At 37.9% G+C, this 20,752-nt stretch overlaps 1 protein-coding gene across 1 annotated transcript; it reads right to left on the bottom strand.

Annotated features, from left to right (window-relative positions):
* Positions 1-357: 357 nt before the first annotated feature.
* On the bottom strand, positions 358-17,496 carry LOC128666857 (cytochrome P450 2A4-like). The gene is made up of 6 exons (XM_053721657.1): positions 17,385-17,496; positions 17,089-17,265; positions 16,350-16,491; positions 11,546-11,733; positions 4,101-4,242; positions 358-703 (listed from the first exon to the last, which is right to left on the bottom strand). The coding sequence occupies exons 1-6, from the start codon at positions 17,442-17,444 to the stop codon at positions 522-524; spliced, it is 891 nt and encodes a 296-aa protein (XP_053577632.1). The 5' UTR covers positions 17,445-17,496; the 3' UTR covers positions 358-521.
* Between the last annotated feature and the right edge of the window lie 3,256 nt (positions 17,497-20,752).

Raw genomic sequence — 20,752 nt, forward strand, 5'->3', positions numbered from 1 at the left:
ACTCCTATTATCAAATTTTCTTCATTCTCTTGGTATTTCTATTTGAAAAGCAAGAATGTAGGTTTAGATGCCGGCCCATTTTTTATGAACAACCTGGGTTGTCCTTGCTGATTGGTGGATAAATTCATCCACCAATAAGTGCTGTCAAGGGTTTGCACTTTTTTTTTCAAATAAAGATAGCAAGAGAATGAAGAAAAATTGATAATAGGAGTCAATTAGAAAGTTGCTTAAAATTGCATGCTCTATCTGAATCATGAAATAAAAAAATTGGGTTCAGTATCCCTTTAAAGCAAGTAACCTTTTCAATTTAAATAATGTTACAATTATTCATTTTAGATCAAGAAAATATGCATTTAATATATTTTTACAACTTTCACAAATGATATATAGATTCTCCTATAGAGTAAACACATACCCAAACAAAGACTCTCTTAAAATATTTATCAAAAGGGATATTTTATGATATTGAGTGAAAGCTAACATTCTTGGCCCTTCAAGAGACTAGCAACCATGATTAGATGTTAACGAGGAACTGCATACATCTCGTACGTTCGAGGTTTTGATGAATTACTGAAAGGTTCTGGGGTGAGATCAATGTCCTTCACATCTATTTTTGGCTTCAAGGTGAACTTTTGTAGGATGCTGGTCAGAAACAGAAATATCTCCATCTTTGCTAGACCTTCTCCAGCACAGGCCCGTTTTCCTGGAATAAGATGTTAAGCACACAAAGTCAATTTTAAGAAGAAATTATTAGGGCCTGGTTCCCTAAAATCCTCTGGCATGGAGTGTAATATAATACTAATCCTTGTATGAATGAGAAGACTCCCTCAATATCCCGAAAATAGGAGCAGAAACTGGAAGCTCCATTGGATGGTGAGCTGCCCTCCATAGAAAGTAATACAGCTTTGCAAGGGGATTTACAAAAAAAATGGAAGAATGGGCTGGCAAATGGCAAATGAGATTTAATACTGGTATATGTAAGGATTTACATTTTAGAAGTAAAAATATACAGGCTCCCTATTATTTAAATGGGACTAGAGTTAGTAGAGGAGGAAAGGAGTTAGGTGTATTTATAGATAACAAACTAAGAATCGGCACACAATGTAAGGCAGCAGCTTCTAAGGCTAATATTATGCTAGCATTATTCTATCTCTATATAATTTCTTGGTAACACCTCACCTTGAGTGCAGTTCTGGGGACCTATTTTAAAAAGCACATTGCAGAATTAGTAAAACGGCCACAAAACAAATAAGGGGAATGTAGGATTTAGATTTTGAGGAGAGGTTAGCAAAATTGGGCACTTTTTCTCTAGAAAAAAAAAGGAACTTGAGAGGTGATATGACTACTTTATATAAATATATTCAAGGTTCATATACAGAATTGGTGGCAGTGCTGTTTATTCCAAGACAATTGTTTGTGACAAGAGGTCACAGTTTAGGGTTAGAGGAAAAAAGATTTATTGATAGTAGCGAATCATGTCCGCTCAACCTCGCTAATCATGTCCGCTCAACTTCGCTAAATGCTTGTTGGAAACAGGAGTTAAGAAGCAGCGGTCTTAAGACCACTGCTCCTTAACTCATCTGCTACCTCTGAGGTGGCGGACATCAATCAGCCTGATCAGATATGATCGGGTTGATTGACACCCCCTGCCATGAATGTGCAGGGGGCGGCATTGCACAAGCATTTCACCAGAAATGCTTGTGCAATGATAAATGCCGACAGCGTATGCTGTATTCATTTATCGAGCGGATCATGTCCTCCCGCACATTAGTAAATCCCCCCCTTAGTCTGCAGCAATATAAATGTATTTTCGTTGTAAGAGCAATCAAATTGTGGAACACCTTGCCTAAGAAGGTAGTGAATGCCAATACCTTATATTATTTTAAAAATTGCTTGGATACATTTCTATCTAGGGAAATGATTGCGTGTGTTAAATGGGTCAGCTTTCTAATTGTACTAATGTAAGTTCAATTGGTAGCTTCTTTATTGAACATCAAGTACGATTAGTATAGGTTGAACGTGATGGACTTATGTCTTTTTCCAACCTCATCTATTATGTTACTGTGTTACTACCTGGAATGGAAAATCTTACAGAAGAGATTGCATTCGGCGCTGCTAAGAATTTTTTTCAAGCAAATTTAGATCAAATTATTATGTTTTCAGCATTTTCGTATATTGCATTAACTTCTGGTTTTGCACAAATCTTTAGCCCTCAGGGCAATATGCATATTGCTTATTTTGAGACAAATTCACTAGCTTACATTTGTTGGAATAAAATAGTGAGAACTGTAGGCGTAACATGCTTAGAGAATATTATGAGGCCTGTGAGCCTTCACAAAGGCTGCAAAACTCATTTTACTATAAAATAATAAATCATGCTTCAAATTTTGAGTTTTAAATGATTACATTAAATATGTTTTATTCCTAAACACTTTTATTAAGAATTGAATGTGTAATACAAATAATTTTGCTGCATACATTTATTTTGACTTTTAATCTGTATTATTAAAGGGACATAATACTCATATGCTAAATCACTTGAAAGTGATGCAGCATAACTGTAAAAAGCTGACAATAAAATATCACCTGAACATCTCTATGTAAAAAAGGAAGAAATTTTACATCACAATTTCATCAGCTCACCAGAGTAAGTGCTGTGTAAACAGCTCTTTCAGTTACTGCCCAGCTGCAGGTTAAAAAAAAAAAGAGGAAGAAATGAACAGCAGCCAATCAGCGTCAGCAGTGCTGAGGTCATGAACTCTTTTACTGTGATCTCATGAGATTTCACATAACTCTCATGAGATTTCATAGTAAACTTCCTTAAAGGGCCATAATACCCAAATGTTTAAACACTTGAAAGTGAAGCAGCATAGCTGTAAAAAGCTGTCTAGAAAATATCACCTGAACATCTCTATGTAAAAAAGGAAGATATTTTACCTCAAAAGTTCCTCAGTAGCCACCTCCCATTGTAAAGGATTTCTAAGCAGCATTTTAGTGTGTTTGTCCTGGGACATCCGAAGGGACTAGCATCGTGCACTCTCATATTATTTCACCAATCAGGTAAAGGAAGCTTACTATGAAATCTCATGAGAGTTATGTCAAATCTCATGAGATCACAGTAAGAGTTCATGACCTCAGCACTGCTGATGCTGATTGGCTGCTGTTCATTTCTTCATTTTTTAAATTTTTTTTACCTGCAGCTGGGAGCAGCTGAGTATAACTTTTTACACAGAACAAACTCTGCTGAGCTGAGGAGATTGTGAGGTAAAATATCTTCCTTTTTTACATAGAGATGCTCAGGTGATATTTTCCTGTCAGCTTTTTACAGTTATACTGCATCAGTTTCAAGTGATTTAGCATATGGGTATTATGTCCCTTTAAGCTGAATAGGGAAATAACATGTGTGCATGAGGCACACTCCCTTGCAAGTCCCGGGCATACTGATTAGCTGCTTAAAGTCCTTTACAATGGGGTGTGAATACATTTTGTGAAGGACATTTTGAGGTAAAATATATTTATTTTTTACATAGAGATATTCAGGTGATATTTTCTAGTCCTCTTTTTACAGCTATGCTGCATCACTTTCAAGTGCTTCAACATTTGGGTATCATGTCCCTTTAATATTATTTTTAATGCTTATTTAATTAAGTTTTTTTTACTTTTGTATTTATGATGAACTTATGAAGTAATGAGTGCAATTATGTGAATTAATGCATAATATATTAACTAACTGCTTATTATCTAAAGGGACTCAAAATCCAACATTTTCTTTTGTGAATTTGATGGAGCATGCAAGTTTTAACAAGCTTGCCATTTTACTTCTATTTATATAATTTTCTTCATTCTCCTGGCATTCTTTTTTGTAAAAGCATATCTAGGTAGGCTCAAGTGCAGCCTCTTGCAGCTGATGTGTTCAGCTATCCCCCAGTAGCGCATTGCTGCTCCTTCAGCAAATGATACCAAGATAATTAATCAAATTTGATCATAGAAAAAAAATTGGTAAGTTGTTTAACATTGTATGCTCTATCTGAGTCATAAAAGAAACATTTTGGGTTTGATGCCCCTTTAACAAGCATGTTATCAGGAAAAAAATAGATTACCTATAGAAAACGGAATAAAGGCATCACTTTTCTTAAAGCAGCCGTTTTCATCAAGAAAATGCCCAGGATCAAATTGATGAGGATTCTTGAAATATTTGGGATCCTTCAAGACAGAAGTCAGAACAGGTATCACCAGGGTCCCCTAAAATTAAAATATTACAATTCATCTTCAAAGAACCTTGAAGTTCTCGTAGTGACATTTGATGGTTTAAGCAAAAGAGTCAGAAACACTTATATACATTACAGTACATATATATTCAGTACATATATATATATATATATATATATATACACATATACATACAGTACATATACATACAGTACATATATATACACACATATACATACAGTACATATACATACAGTACATATATATACACACATATACATACAGTACATCTATATATACAGTACATATATATATATATACATACAGTACATATACATACAGTACATATACGTACAGTACATATATATACACACATATACATACAGTACATATACATACAGTACATCTATATATACAGTACATATATATATATACATACAGTACATATACATACAGTACATATACGTACAGTACATATATATATATATACACACATATACATACAGTACATATACATACACACATATACATACAGTACATATACATACAGTACATATACATACACACATATGCATACACACATATACATACAGTACATATACATACAGTACATATACATACACACATATACATACACACATATACATACCCTCCTCCCAACCACTGAGAGTGAAGCGGCTTCCCTTTTGTCTTCCTCACACCTCACTACCTGCCCACTTGACCCTATTCCTTCACATCTAATTCCTCCTCTGTCTACCACCCTCACTCTGGCTCACATATTTAACCTATCCCTTTCTACCGGCTCATTCCCTGCTTCCTTCAAACATGCAAAGGTCAGCCCGATCCTCAAAAAATTCTCCCTCGACCCTAACTCCCCTGCAAACTACCGCCCCATATCACTGCTCCCACTAACTTCAAAACTCCTTGAAAAACTAGTTTTCAATCGCCTAACCCACTTCCTGTCCTCCAACTCATTGCTCGACCCCCTGCAATCTGGCTTCCATCCCCAACACTCAACTGAGACTGCCCTCACCAAGGTTACTAACGATCTCCTTTCTGCTAAAAACAAAGGCTACTACTCTATACTCATCTTACTTGACCTATCTGCTGCCTTTGACACTGTTGACCATCCCCTTCTCCTACGGTGTCTCAGTTCTCTTGGTCTCTATGACACTGCCCTCTCCTGGATTCACTTTTATCTCTCTAACAGATCCTTCTCTGTCTCTTTTGCTGGTGACTCCTCCTCTCTATTGCCCCTGTCTGTTGGAGTACCTCAAGGCTCTGTCCTGGGTCCTCTACTTTTCTCTATTTACACTTCTTCACTGGGTAAACTTATCAACAGCTATGGCTTCAGCTATCACCTCTATGCTGATGATACCCAGATCTACCTTTCCACCCCTGTACTCTCTCCTTCTGTCAACTCTCACATCAGCGACTGCTTATCTGGCATTTCCTCCTGGGTGGCCTCTCACCACCTAAAAATAAATATGTCTAAGACCGAACTACTTCTAATTCCACCCTCTAGCTCCACTCCAGTCTCTAATTTTTCTATCACTGTTGGCGGCACCACTATCTCCCCATCACCCCAAGTCCGCTGCCTCGGAGTCACGCTTGACTCAAATCTGTCCTTCATTCCCCACATCCAACTGCTCTCTTCATCCTGCCGCAACCACCTATGCAATATCTCCAAAATTTGTCCGTTTCTGAGTGCTGAAACTACCAAACAGCTCATCCACTCCCTGGTAATTTCCCGACTTGACTACTGTAACAACTTACTAACTGGCCTCCCTCTCTCCCGCCTCTCTCCCTTCCAATCCATCCTAAATGCATCTGCCAGGCTAATCCACCTCTCCCGATGCTCTGTTTCTGCTGCACCTCTCTGTGAGTCCCTTCACTGGCTCCCCATTCACAACAGAGTTAAATTCAAAATTCTCACCCTGACCTACAAAGCCCTCACCAATGCTGCCCCACCCTACCTGTCCTCACTCATCAACAAATATACTCCTGCCCGTCCCCTAAGATCCAACAACGACCTGCTTCTTGCATCCTCTACCATCACCTCCTCTCATTCTAGACTACAGGACTTCTCTCGTGCGGCACCAACCCTCTGGAACGCACTTCCTCGAGCTGTCAGACTTGCCCCTAACCTCTCCTCCTTTAAACGTTCCCTAAAGACCTTTCTGTTCATGGAAGCTCATCACCCAACTTATCAACAAACTAACTTCACTTAACTAACAGTTCTCCTCTATCTCCTCACTAATATCATTCTCACCTCTGCAGTCCCCACCTCCTGTTTCCCATCCTCCTACCCGTCTAGATTCTAAGTTCCCACAGGAATAGGGCCCTCAATTCCCCTTGTATTTGTCTGTAAAATTGTGTGTCTTATTGTATTTTTTCTCCACTGTACTGTTATCCTTGTACCCATGGGCAGCGCTGCAGAATCTGTCAACGCTTTATAAATAAACAATAATAATAATTATATATATATATATATATATATATATATATATATATATATATATATATATATAGTACATATACATACAGTACATATATATACACAAATGTATAGTACATACAGTACATATACATACAGTACATATATATATACACAGTACATATACATACACACATATACATACAGTACACATACATACAGTACATATATATATATACACACATATACATACAGTACATATACATACAGTACATATACATACAGTGCATATACATACAGTACATATACATACAGTAAATATATTTCCAATGAGAGAGCTTCTTAAATTGAGATATATGAGTTGTAGGATATTGGTATTACATACATGAAAGACCATAGATTGTTAAAAGGTATAACATATACTACATATATTATACAGGTTATACTGTTAAGTTAAAGGGATAGGAAGGGCAACATTAAACTTGCATGATTCAGATAGAGCATGTAATTGTAAGACACTTTCAATTTCACTTCTATTTTCAAATGGGCTTTGTTCTCTTTATATCCCTTGTTGAAAAATAATACGCACTTATCCTACACTAGCGTGAGCTAGCTGCTGATTGGTGCCTGCATATATATGTCTCTTGTGATTGGCTAACTAGATGTGTTCAGCCAGCTGCCAGTAGTGCAATGCTGCTCCTTCAGCAAAGGATAACAAGTGAATGAAGCAGATGTGATAATAGAAGTAAATTGGAAACTTGTTTAAAATTGTATGTTCTATCCATATCATGAAATAAAATGTTGGGCTTTCTTGACCCTTTAAAGGGACATTTTTTTAATTTATAATGCAGATAGAGAATACAATTTAACAACTTTCCAATTCAATTATGTTATCTGTTTCATTCTCTTGGCATCCTTTGTTGAATGGCATACCTAGGTAGGCTTATGAGCAAAAATGCACTACTGGGAGTAAGCTGCTGATTGGTGGCTGTACATATATATGACTCTTGTCATTGACTCAGCTAGCTTCTAATAGTGGATTTCTTCTCTTTTAATAAAGAAGATGAAGCAAATTTGATTAAAGAAGCAAAATGGAAAGTTATTTAAAGGGACAGTAAACGTAAATAATAATCACCTGGATACGTTTTGTGATATAGAGGGTGCAAAACGAATGCAACAAAAGTTGTGATATTTCACCCTCCATAGCGCTGCCATTACAAGTTTCAGAAAAGCCACCTTGTGCGTGCGATATGGTGGTGATAAGCTCCATACCGCACAAAGTCCAAGGGCTGAGAATACATGCTCGTGCACGCTTTCCCCCATAGACATCAATGGGGAGAGAGTGTTAGAAAAAAAACTAACGCCTAAAGCGCGGAATGAAAAGCTCCGTAACGCAACCCCATTGATGTCTATGGGGGAAAAAAAGTTACGTTTAAACATAACACCTTAACATAAACCCCAAGTCTAAACACCCCTAATCTGCTGCCCCCGACATCGCCGACACCGAAATAAAGTTATTAACCCCTAATCTGCCGTTCCCGACATCGCCGCCACTAATAAAAGCTATTAACCCCTTTTCCGCCGCTCCCCGACATCGCCGCCACTATAATAGTTATTAACCCCTATTCCCCCGCACCCCAACATCGCTGCCACTATAATAAAGTTATTAACCCCTATTCCCCCGCACCCCAACATTGCCGACACTATAATAAAGTTATTAACCCCTAAACCTCGGGCCTCCCACATAACCGCCACTAAATAAACCTATTAACCCCTAAACCGCCAGCCCCCCACATTGCAAAAAACTAAATTAAACTATTAACCCCTAAACCTAACACCCCCTAACTTGATATTAAAAATACAATATCCCTATCTTAAAATAAATAAAAACTTACCTGTGAAATGAAAAAAATACTAAGTTTAAACTAACAATTAACCTAACATAACTATTATACTAAAATTAAAATAACTACTAATTAAAAAAACTAAATTACACATTAAAAAAAAACTAACACTACTAAAAATTTTTTGTCTAAAATGGCAAAAAATACTAAATTACGAAAAATAACAAACACTAAATTACAAAAAATAACTAACGAAATTATCCAAAATAAAAACAATTACACCCAATCTAAAAGCCCTATAAAAATAAAAAAGCCCCCCCAAAATAAAAAAAAACCCTAGCCTACAATAAACTACCAATAACCCATTAAAGGGCCTTTTGTAGGGCATTGCCTAAAGAAATCAGCTCTTTTACCTGTAAAAAAAAATACAAAGACCCCCCCAACAGTAAAACCCACCACCCAACCAACCCCCCAAAATAAAAAACCTAACTCTAAAAAAAAAACTTAAGCTACCCATTGCCCTGAAAAGGGCATTTGTATAGGCATTGCCCTTAAAATGGCATTCAGTTACACTTACCTAATTTCCTCTCCAGGCACTTCTGATCTGGTCTTCTTTTCAAAAATGATTCACAGTTGCGCTGTCTAATAAAAGCACACCCAATTGCGCTATTGAACTAAATGTAACACGCTCTCGCTACCAGACCAGAGCTTTTTCAAACTAGACCTGATCAGAAGAGCTTGGAGAGGAAAGAATTTAAGTCTAACTTTGGGGGCTAAATCTTTTGGGTTTTTTTCAAGCTGTCGCTAAGATAATCTTACACATAGTGCAGAAATATGTAACATTGTTTTAAATGATTACTGTCCCTTTAAAAGTGTATGCTCTATCTTAATATATATATATATATATATATATATATATATATATATATGCATAACACACATATGGGGCAGATTTATTACGCAGCGGATGCTGCTGCTTAACTTGTCCGCAATCAACCCAATCAGATATGATCGGGATAATTGGCACGCCCTGCTAACAGACGATTGACCGCGCATTTGCAGGGGGCAGCATTGCACAAGCATTTATTGTGAAATGCTTGTGCAATGTTAAATGCCGACAGCCTATTCTGTTGGCATTAAGCGATGTAGGGTGGACATGATTCGCTATAGCCCGTGGTTTAATAAACTAACCCCATAGCCATAACATATATTTTCTGTTACTATCTTCTGATGAAATAATGTTTCCCAGTCCCTGCCAATGTAAAGCATTTCCACAGCGTATTTCTACATGCTACCAAAGCAAGGCTTCAATGTGGGGATGGCGTTCTCAAAAGGATTAGTAATTAGTATTGTATTGTATCCCCTGCCTGATGTGCCTGCTACTGATACTCATATCACGTGATTGCTACCTAGCGAATCACACAGAGCCTTAGTCTGTCGCAGGTATAGTGACTGCACGTGTAGTCAGTGAGTGTGACAGTCTTCAGTAGCAACTTTTATCCTTCCCTGTACTGCTACAATACACTTAGAGGCCGAATTATCAAAGGTCTTGCGGACCTTGTCGGATCAGGTCAGCAAGACCTCGCTGAATGCGGAGAGCAATACGCTCTCCGTATTCAGCATTGCAACGCCGCCCCCTGCAAACTCAAGGCCAATGGGCCGCCAGCAGGGAGGTGTCAATCAACCCGATCGTACTCGATTGGGTTGCATTGTAGCGATTCCTGTCCGCCTGCTCAGAGCAGGAGGACAGGGTTATGGAGCAGCGGTCTTTAGGCCGCTGCTTCATAACTGCTGTTTTTGGCGAGTCTGAAGACTCACCAGAAACACGGGCCCTCAAGCTCCATACGAAGCTTAATAAATGAGCCTCAGAGTGTCTAAGCTGCATGCTGTCTGTTTTAGCTGTTGCTGAACGCTGCATCACCATGACAGGCATAGTTTAAACAGCAATAAATCACAGAGCATGCTTCTTTAATAAATCACAGAGCATGCTTCTTTAATAAATCACAGAGCATACTTCTTTAATAAATCACAGAGCATGCTTCTTTAATAAATCACAGAGCATGCTTCTTTAATAAATCACAGAGCATGCTTCTTTAATAAATCACAGAGCATGCTTCTTTAATAAATCACAGAGCATGCTTCTTTAATAAATCACAGAGCATGCTTCTTTCTATATATGTGTGTGTATGTGTATATATATATATATATATATATATATATATATATATATATTATCACACATACTGTGCCAGCCGGTAAACTCTTTAGCGGCATATTTTGTGAAATCTTAATACTGCAGAAGCCATATATGTGTGAGCACGTAGGTGACTGTGGGTCCCTATGACTGTCTGTGACTGGGTCCTTTATGGATTCTTGCACCCGGGCCCTGGAGTTTCTAGTTACGCCTCTGGTTCTATTGGTATCCTTAGTTTAGGTCCATACCTAGGTAGGTTAGGATTATATATGTGTCGTGTGTACTATATGGTGAAGGTTGTTTTTAACAATATATTGTAAACCCTGCTTCCATATAGTAAGTACAACGTGCATGACCTAATGCCTATATAGATATGCTTTTGAACAAATAATACCAAAGTAACATAGTATATTTGATAACATAAGTAAATTCACATTTTTTTTAAATTGACCGCTCTGTCTGAATCCTAAAAGTTTAATTTTGACTTTTACAAGCAATTGATAACATTTTGTTTCCTTCAGTCCTTGCTACACCTATAAAATAAAAGCCCTTGTTTATCAACGCAGAGAAGGACAAGGAAGGAAAACTGTCTGCCAATAATCAGGGCTATAGAAGCAGGATCCTACTTTCATGCCACCTATTACTCTAAAGCAGGGCTTGTCAATCAACCTAGACTCATTTGACTGGGATAATTGAGACAGACTTTAAGTCCGCTACCTCTGAGGTGGTTCAGAAAGGTTAGGAAGCAGCAGTCTAACGATAGCTACTTGTGGTTAGCCTCCAACTCAAGAGCTCCAAAACTGCATCAGCATCTTGATAAATTGAGGCCCTGTCTAGGTAGCATATTTAGATATCACTGACCTTGGGAATGTGGTAACCTCTGAACATTGTGTCTTTGCTGGCTGCACGAGAGACTCCCATTGGGAGGATATCTGCAAATCTCTGGATTTCATGGATCACTGCATCGGTGTACGGCATCTTGCCTCGATCTTCCATTGATGGGCACCGACTTTGGCCTATCACTTGGTCTATCTCCTTGTGTATCTTCTCTGAAGAGAAATTAGAACGTACATTTATATAGATATGCTAGACCATGAAAATGAAGGAAATTCTATAACAAAAGTAAAAGAAAACTTTTTTTTAAAGAGATTGTATGCTATCTCTGAATTGGCCCATTTTTGATTCAGCACCTGGGTAGCGCCTGCTGATTGGTGGCTAAATGTAGCCACCAATCAGCAAGCGCTACCCAGGTGCTGAAACAAAAATGGGGCGGCTCCTGTGCCTACATTCCTGCTTTTTCAAATATAGATAGCAAGAGAACAAAGAAAAAATTATAATAGGAGTAAATTAGAAAGTTGCTTAAAATTGCATGCTCTATCTGAATTATGAAAGAAAAAAATGTGGGTTTTGTGTCCCTTTAAGGAAGAATTAAAGGGAAATTAAACCACTTTTTATTTCTTTCACGGTTCAGAAAAAAGCATTTTAAACAACTTTCTAATTATAATCATATTAACTAATTTGTTCTCTTGACATCTTTTGTTGAAAAGCCTTCCTATGTAGGCTCAGAAGCAGCAATGCATTGCTGAGAGCTAACTTCTTATTGGCGACGGCACATGAATACCTTTTGCCACTGGTTCACCCAATGGCATCTACTTATCAAGTCGTCGACTTTCTTGCATTCGACGGCACCAATACGCTCGCCTAAGTTCGCCTAACATCGCTGCCGTGGACCTGAATATGTTCTCCAAAGTTACCAAAAAAGCTGTCAAAAAGCTGCGCACCAAGTACGGTGCGATGAGCAGCGGACTGTTGTTAACTAACAGTCATCGATCTCGCTGCTCTTCGGCTTTTTTTCAGCTTTCTTGGTATACTGTCACTAAGCACCCACACTATACTATACTGTTTTACCCCTAAACCGCCGCTCCCGGAGCCCACCGCACCTAAATAAAGTTATTAACCCCTAAACCGCTGCTCCCGGAGCCCACCGCAACTCTAATAAATGTATTAACCCCTAAACCGCCGCTCCCAGAGCCCACCGCCACCTACATTATACATATTAACCCCTAATCTTCCACCCCCTATACCGCCGCCACCTTCATAAAGTTATTAACCCGCTTTCCTGCCGCTCCCGGGCCCCTCCGCAACTAAATAAAGTGTTTAACCCCTAAACCGCCGCTCCCGGAGCCCACTGCCACCTACATTATATTTATTAACCCCTAATCTGCCCCCCCCCTACACCGCCGCCACTATATTAAATGTTTTAACCCCTAAACCTAAGTCTAACACTAACCCTAACACCGACTAACTTAAATATAATTTAAATAAATCAAAATAAATTCTTCCTATATAAAACTAAATACTTACCTATAAAATAAACCCTAAGATAGCTACAATATAACTAATAGTTACATTGTAGCTAGCTTATGATTTATTTTTATTTTACAGGCAACTTTGTATTTATACTACAATAGTTATTAAATAGTTATTAAATAGTTATTAACTATTTAATAACTACCTAGTTAAAATAAATACAAAAGTACCTGTAAAATAAAACCTAACCTAAGTTACAATTACACCTAACACTACTCTATAATTAAATAAATTACCTACATTAACTACAATTAAATAAAATTATCTAAAGTACAAAAACAAACAAACACAAAATTACAGAAAATAATAAAATAATTGCAAGATTTTTAAACTAATTACACCTAATCTAATCCCCCTAACAAAATAAAAAAGCCCCCAAAAATAAAAAAAATAAAAAATCCCTACCCTACACTAAATTACAAATAGCCCTTAAAAGGGCTTTTTGCGGGGCATTGCCCCAAAGTAATCAGCTCTTTTACCTGAAAAAAAAGTACAATACCACCCACACACCCAACCCTACTCTAAAACCCACCCAATCTCCCCTTAAAAAAACCTAACAGTAACCCCTTGAAGATCACCCTACCTTGAGACGTCGTCACCCAACCGGGCCGAAGTCCTCAACGAAGCAGGCAAAGTGGTCCTCCAGACGGGCAGAAGTCTTCATCCAAGCCGGGGCGAAGTGGTCTTCCAGACGGGCAGAAGTCTTCATCCAGGAGGCATCTTCATCCATCCGGTGCGGAGCGGGTCCATCTCCAAGACATCCGACGCGGAGCATCCTTCCTGGCCGATAACTAACCGACGAATGAAGGTTCCTTTAAATGACGTCATCCAAGATGGCGTCCCTTCAATTCCGATTGGCTGATAGAATTCTATCAGCCAATCGGAATTAAGGTAGGAAAAATCCTATTGGTTGATGCGATCAGCCAATATAATTGAAGTTCAATCCTATTGGCTGATCCAATCAGCCAATAGGATTGAGCTTGCATTCTATTGGCTGATTGGAACAGCCAATAGGATTGAACTTCAATCCTATTGGCTGATTGCATCAACCAATAGGATTTTTCCTACCTTAATTCCGATTGGCTGATAGAATTCTATCAGCCAATCGGAATTGAAGGGACGCCATCTTGGATGACGTCATTTAAAGCAGTGTTTTTCAACCAGTGTGCCGTGGCACACTAGTGTGCCGTGAGAGATCCTCAGGTGTGCCACGGCAGACTGACAACAGTGTGACATATTTTTTAAACTTTGCTTGTTTTTTACTCCCAGTGCAGGGGTAGTTTGTAGGAGGCATGGCATAACAGCACAATACATACAGTATGTGTGTGTGTGTTTGTATGTGTATATATATGCTGTATTAGGCTACGTGTGATTTTTTTAAAATTTTGGGATGGTGGTGTGCCACAGGATTTTTTAATGTAAAAAAGTGTGCCACGGCAAAAAAAAGGTTAAAAATCACTGATTTAAAGGAACCTTCATTCATCGGTTAGTCATCAGCCAGGAAGGATGCTCCGCATTGGATGTCTTGAAGATGGACCTGCTCCGCGCCGGATGGATGAAGATAGAAGATGCCATCTGGATGAAGACTTCTGCCCGTCTGGAGGACCACTTCGCCCCGGATTGGATGAAGACTTCTGCCCGTCTGGAGGACCACTTCGCCCGGCTTTGTTGAGGACTTTGGCCCGGTTGGGTGAAGATGTCTCAAGGTAGGGTGATCTTCAAGGGGTAAGTGTTAGGTTTTTTTAAGGGGGGATTGGGTGGATTTTAGAGTAGGGTTGGTTGTGTGGGTGGTGGGTTTTAATGTTGGGGGGTATTGTACTTTTTTTTCAGGTAAAAGAGCTGATTACTTTGGGGCAATGCCCCGCAAAAAGCCCTTTTAAGGGCTATTTGTAATTTAGTGTAGGGTAGGCATTTTTTTTTATTTTGGGGGGCTTTTTTATTTTATTAGGGGGATTAGATTAGGTGTAATTAGTTTAAAATCTTGTAATTATTTTATTATTTTCTGTAATTTAGTGTGTTTTTTTGTACTTTAGATAATTTTACTTAATTGTAGTTAATTGTAGCTAATGTAGGTAATTTATTTAATTAAAGAGTAGTGTTAGGTGTGATTGTAACTTAGGTTAGGTTTTATTTTACAGGTACTTTTGTATTTATTTTAACTAGGTAGTTATTAAATAGTTAATAACTATTTAATAACTATTGTAGCTAGTTAAAATAAATACAAAGCTGCCTGTAAAATTAAAAAAAATCGTAAACTATCTACAATGTAAGTAGTAGTTATATTGTAGCTATCTTAGGGTTTATTTTATAGGTAAGTATTTAGTTTTAAATAGAAATAATTTATTTTGATTTATTTAAATTATATTTAAGTTAGTGGGTGTTAGGGTTAGTGTTAGACTTAGGTTTAGGGGTTAATACATTTAATATAGTGGCGGCGGTGTAGGGGGGGCAGATTAAGAGTTAACAAATATAATGTAGGTGGCGGAGGTGTAGGGGGGGGGCAGATTAGGGGTTAATAAATATAATGTAGGTGGCAGTGGGCTCCGGGAGCGGCGGATTAGGGGTTTAACACTTTATTTAGTTGCGGCGGTGTCCGGGAGTGGCGGTTTAGGGGTTAATTAGTATAATGTAGGTGGCGGCGGTGTAGGGGGTGGCAGTTTAGGGGTGTTTAGACTCGGGGTACATGTTAGGGTGTTAGGTGTAGATATTACCATAGGAATCAATGGGATATCGGGCAGCAGCAAATATGAGCTCTCACTGCTTTCCGACTCCCATTGATTCCTATGGCATCCGCCGCCTCCAGGGTGGCGGATTGAAAACCAGGTACACTGGGCCAGAAAACTGCAGAGCGTACCTGCTAGTTATTTGATAACTAGCAAAAGTAGTCAGATAGTGCCGAACTTGCGTTCGGAACATCTGGAGTGACGTATGCATCGATCTGGGTCGGACTGAGTCCGGCGGATCGTATGTTACGCCACTAGATTCTACTTTTGACGGTCTGTAGGGTTTGATAACTAAGGCGAATCAGGCTCGTCACAAATACGCTGCGGAATTCCAGCATATTTGCGGTTGACGGCTTGATAAATACATGCCAATGTGTTCAGCTTCCTCCTAGTAATGCATAGCTGCTACTTCAACAAAGGATGTCAAGAAAATGAAGTAAATGTGATAATAGAAGTAAATTGGAAAGTTGGTTACAATTGTATGCTCTATCTGAATCATGAAAGACATTTTTAGGTTTCATGTCCTTTTAAAGAAATATTTAGGGACACTGCATATTAGTGAGGTTACCTACCTTGTATATCAGGGTATTTAAGCATGATAAAGAAGCTGTATCTTAGTGTAACGCTTGAAGTCTCTGTCCCAGCAAAAAACAGATCACTGATGGTACCAGTTAAATTATCATTGTGAAATTCAGTATGGCGATTATTCTTCTCCTGATAAATACATGGTATAAAAAATCAATGATGAAGATTTCCTTCCTAGCCACAGACACAAAGGGGTAGATTTATGAAGACGCAAGCGGACATGATTCGATGTAGTCAGCTCGACCTCGCTAAATGCATACACTGTCAGCATTTAACATAGCACAAGCATTTCTGGTTAAATTATTGTGCAATGCCGCCCCCTGCTCAATCTCGGCCAATTGGCCGCTAGCAGGGGCCGTCAATCATCTTACGACCGCTGCTTCTTAACTACCGTTTCAGTCAGACCTAAAACGATGGGGCTTCGATGTAGCATCTGCTGCTTAATAAATCGACCCCTAAGAGCCTGATGTTCTAAGGCTCTCCACTTTAGCGAGATAATCTAAGAAGTCTCGTCCGTATTTTTAGGTCCAACAATTTATTATTTATTTGGTTGAGAGCTGTTTATTTCGCTTTTTATGGCTCTGGAGAGACACGGTACAATATAATCCTCAAAAAAGCCCTCAAAGAATTTATTTGGTTTCTCTCCATCTTAAAACACTCTTTTGATAATCAGACCTCAAGTGAGCAATGCCCACTACAAAGTAGTCTACCCTTTCATTACATCACCTCCTTGAGCTTCAAGAGAAAACAGTCGATTAAGTCTCGGGGGCAGTTTTCATCTAACGTCTCTTTGTGGGCTTGAACTGAATCCAACAAAAATTCCCTTATGCTTTGAAAATATTTAAATATCTTTTGTTGAGGACCGGGCACATATTGGGACAGATTTGGAAAGAAGTTGATTATCTGCAAACAGAGAGAGAGATATTGGAATAAATATAAACATGTAATCATGAATAGACCATTTGCATTGATTTTTATAATACTTCTCCATTTTTACATATTTAATAACATCAAGAACCGACCTGCCCAAGGCTGGAATTTAGAAGTCTGATCATTTCCCTCATATAGAAAAGGAGAGACATAAACTTTTCGTCTTTGTAGTCAAACCTCTGGCCAAAGACAATGGAGCAGATGATGTTGGAGACGGACAATCCCAACAGGTATGTTGGATCAAATGAGGTATCTAGAATTCAAATAAAAAAAAAGAGTCCTTAAAGATCGAAAATGGGAGAGACGTGTTTTAGGTTTGTACAAGGTCAGTGGAGTCTTACCAAAATATTTGTAAAAATAAGAATATATCCTTATTTAATAATCAAATTACTCACAAGCATATGTATGTATGTATTGGGTACTTGTAAAGCGCGGCTAATCACCCGATCACCCGTAAGGGTCTCAAGGCGCTGCTCATTTTATCGACCTCGGAAGGATTAAAGGCTGAGTGGACTTCGCCGGGGATCGAACCTGCAAACCTCGGGTTGCTACAGAGCTCAGCTACAGTGCATTAGCATGCTGAGCTATCTGTCCAAGATCCTGCATGGGCAGGGCCTTCTATGATTTTAAAAATTACTTCATGTACTTAATGTTCAAAGCTCTGCTACAAATTTGAAAATATATAAGTGTTAAATATATATAAATCCAATAACATCTGTATAAATGTAGTTTATTGAATTCCAACTAATAATCCTAAATCAAATATTTAGTAATCCTTTCTTGAAACCTACATTACCTTAAAAGGACTTTAGAATTTTTATTGTTTAAAAAAATAGATAATCCCTTTATTACCCATTCCCCCATTATGCATAACCAACACAGTCATATTAATCTACTGTTTACCTCTGTGATTATCTTGTATCTAAGCCTCTGCAGACTGCCCCCTTATTTCAGTTATTTTGACTTACATTTTAGCCAATCAGTGCCCAATCAGTAACTACACGGGCATGAGCACAATCTTATCTATATGGCACACATGAACTAACGCCCTCTAGCTGTGAAAAACTGTCAAATGCTTTGAGATAAGAGGCAGCCTTTAAAGGCTTAGAAATTAGCAAATGAGCCTACCTAGGGTAACTTTCAATAAAGAATATGAAGAGAACAAAGCAAATTTGATGATAAAAGTGAGTATGAAAGTTTAAAATGACATGAAAGTTTAATTTTGACTAGACTGTCCCTTGAAACATTACAAGGATTCCAGATCTTCTTATGTAGTTGAAAGGAAGAGTAAAGATCTTAATTACATAACAATTTTTGTAATCTTTCTATAGAATACCATACCAACCAAATCTAAACATTCTTCAAACAAATTAGTATGTTCTCTAAAATTGTTTATCAATACCCTAAACCATCCACCACTTATTTGGAGGAACCATCCCATGTTATTAGAAAATGTTTTGTTTTGCAGTTGTTTTAAGCTAAAAACAATTAGGTAAACTATGTAGCAGGGTTGGCCTTGATAAGTCAGCAGGGTGCATTTCAGGTTCGTAGAATTAGTTTTCAGAGCAAAATTAGAAGAAAAAAAGAACAAATAAATAATAAATAATGGAAGTATATTGCAAAATTACTTTACTATGCATAACTAAACATTTTATATAAAATTCTCAAGACGTTTAGTGTCCCTTTAAGTGTAGGAACTTGTAGGGGGCATTACACTCACAATTTAACTCTCTGGTGATATTTAGCATTCGTGCATTTACATCGCTTGACAGATACTTTTGCGTTCGGCAGATTTTGAGTTGAAAGTAAAAAGTTTGCCCAGAAAGAAAAACCCGACGTGCACAAAGAGTTGGACTTAAAATATTGCGACCTATTCTCCCATAGACTTCAATGGAGCACGAAAAATGCAAAACAAAACCCATACTCATGCGCTAACCCGATAGCATTTATTGAAGTGCGCTAAACCCAGCATAAATGATTAATATTTTAAATTACCATGTTCGTCACATACAGAACAATGTCCTTTTTATTGTAAATATATATATATATATATGTATATATATATATATATATATATATATATATATATATATATATATATATATATATATATATATATATTAGACCATGTTTAAGAAGAATATAAGGAGGATAATTTATTCCTTATTGAAAAAGAAAGGGAATTCAGCACTCTTTTTATTTTGAACACCATATATATTTTATTAATCAAAAAGATTCCAAAGAAGGGTCTCTTTGTTACACTTTCCATAAAAGGTTTGATACGCAAACTCATTCATGCTGCATAATCCAAAGAAATGAAATGAAACATTTAGGATCGATCATATTGCACACAGAACTTAACACCTAATGTAACAATCATAAGTGAGCTAGCTATATAATCTTAGTACAAAGCGGAAAAACCTGCATCATTGTGATGTGCATAGAAATAATGACAGGAAAACAACGGTCCATTTCAATGGTGACAGTAGCCATCATGGGCATGGAGTGACAAACATAGAACCAAGTGGAAACTCCGGTAAGTTCAACCGCGGTATACACCGCACTTAAGGTTAGACCGGACTGGTAAAGGATTATCAGTGTCAATGTTGTAATGCTTACGTGACCAAACGCCTGGGAAGCGGCTCAAAGTTCCCTCCTGGGACTCCCTTTCATGGGAGCTCGTAAACAAACGAGTGATTGATTTTCTCTGTAGAGCCCTCCTCTTTTGACGTCACAACAGTAGCATATCCAAAACTCCGATGTTAATTTTACAGCAGACAAAACTTGTGTTCCCAAGACAAATCTTAATTGGAGGTAGATGCACACAGGGCGACCTTTGCTGTCCTACCATGGGCCCTCTCCCATCAAGGTTCCATATTCTATTTAATTCAAATCCAAACCAGTCACGGTATTGAATCACACCAACACCCAGGTGAAATGGCACCTAATCACCATACTTTGTATCAACCTTGTATCCACAGCTCACAGGATTCAATTGCATCTGAGTATTGCGGTCAAATAAACGTCCAAACCTACTGTGTATTACAGCATGATTTTAAAAGCCTTTATACCAACATCATATGTGTTTCACCCCTAAGGCAGACTCACACTGGGGCTTCATCAGGGCAATAATCTACTACACTCACAACAGCCTTTTTAAACCTTGGTTGGCCCAGCCTATTTTGTGCAGTTTTACCTATTTCCCTTAAAGGCACATATCACAATAAGTTTCACATGCTAAAAACATAGTAGATAAGGTTGAAAAAAGACCTAAGTCCATCGAGTTCAACCTATACAAATCTAAAATACTTACAAAAAGCTCCAGTTAAGCTTAAATAACCCCACTAAAAGGTGACCCATTTAATACTAGCAATCATATCCATGAATTTTGTTTATATACAGAAATGTATCCAGACTATTTTTAAATGTATCTATGGTATTGGCATTCACTACCTCTTTT

This window comes from Bombina bombina, chromosome 7, assembly GCF_027579735.1.
Source record: "Bombina bombina isolate aBomBom1 chromosome 7, aBomBom1.pri, whole genome shotgun sequence".
Lineage (NCBI taxonomy): Eukaryota > Metazoa > Chordata > Amphibia > Anura > Bombinatoridae > Bombina > Bombina bombina.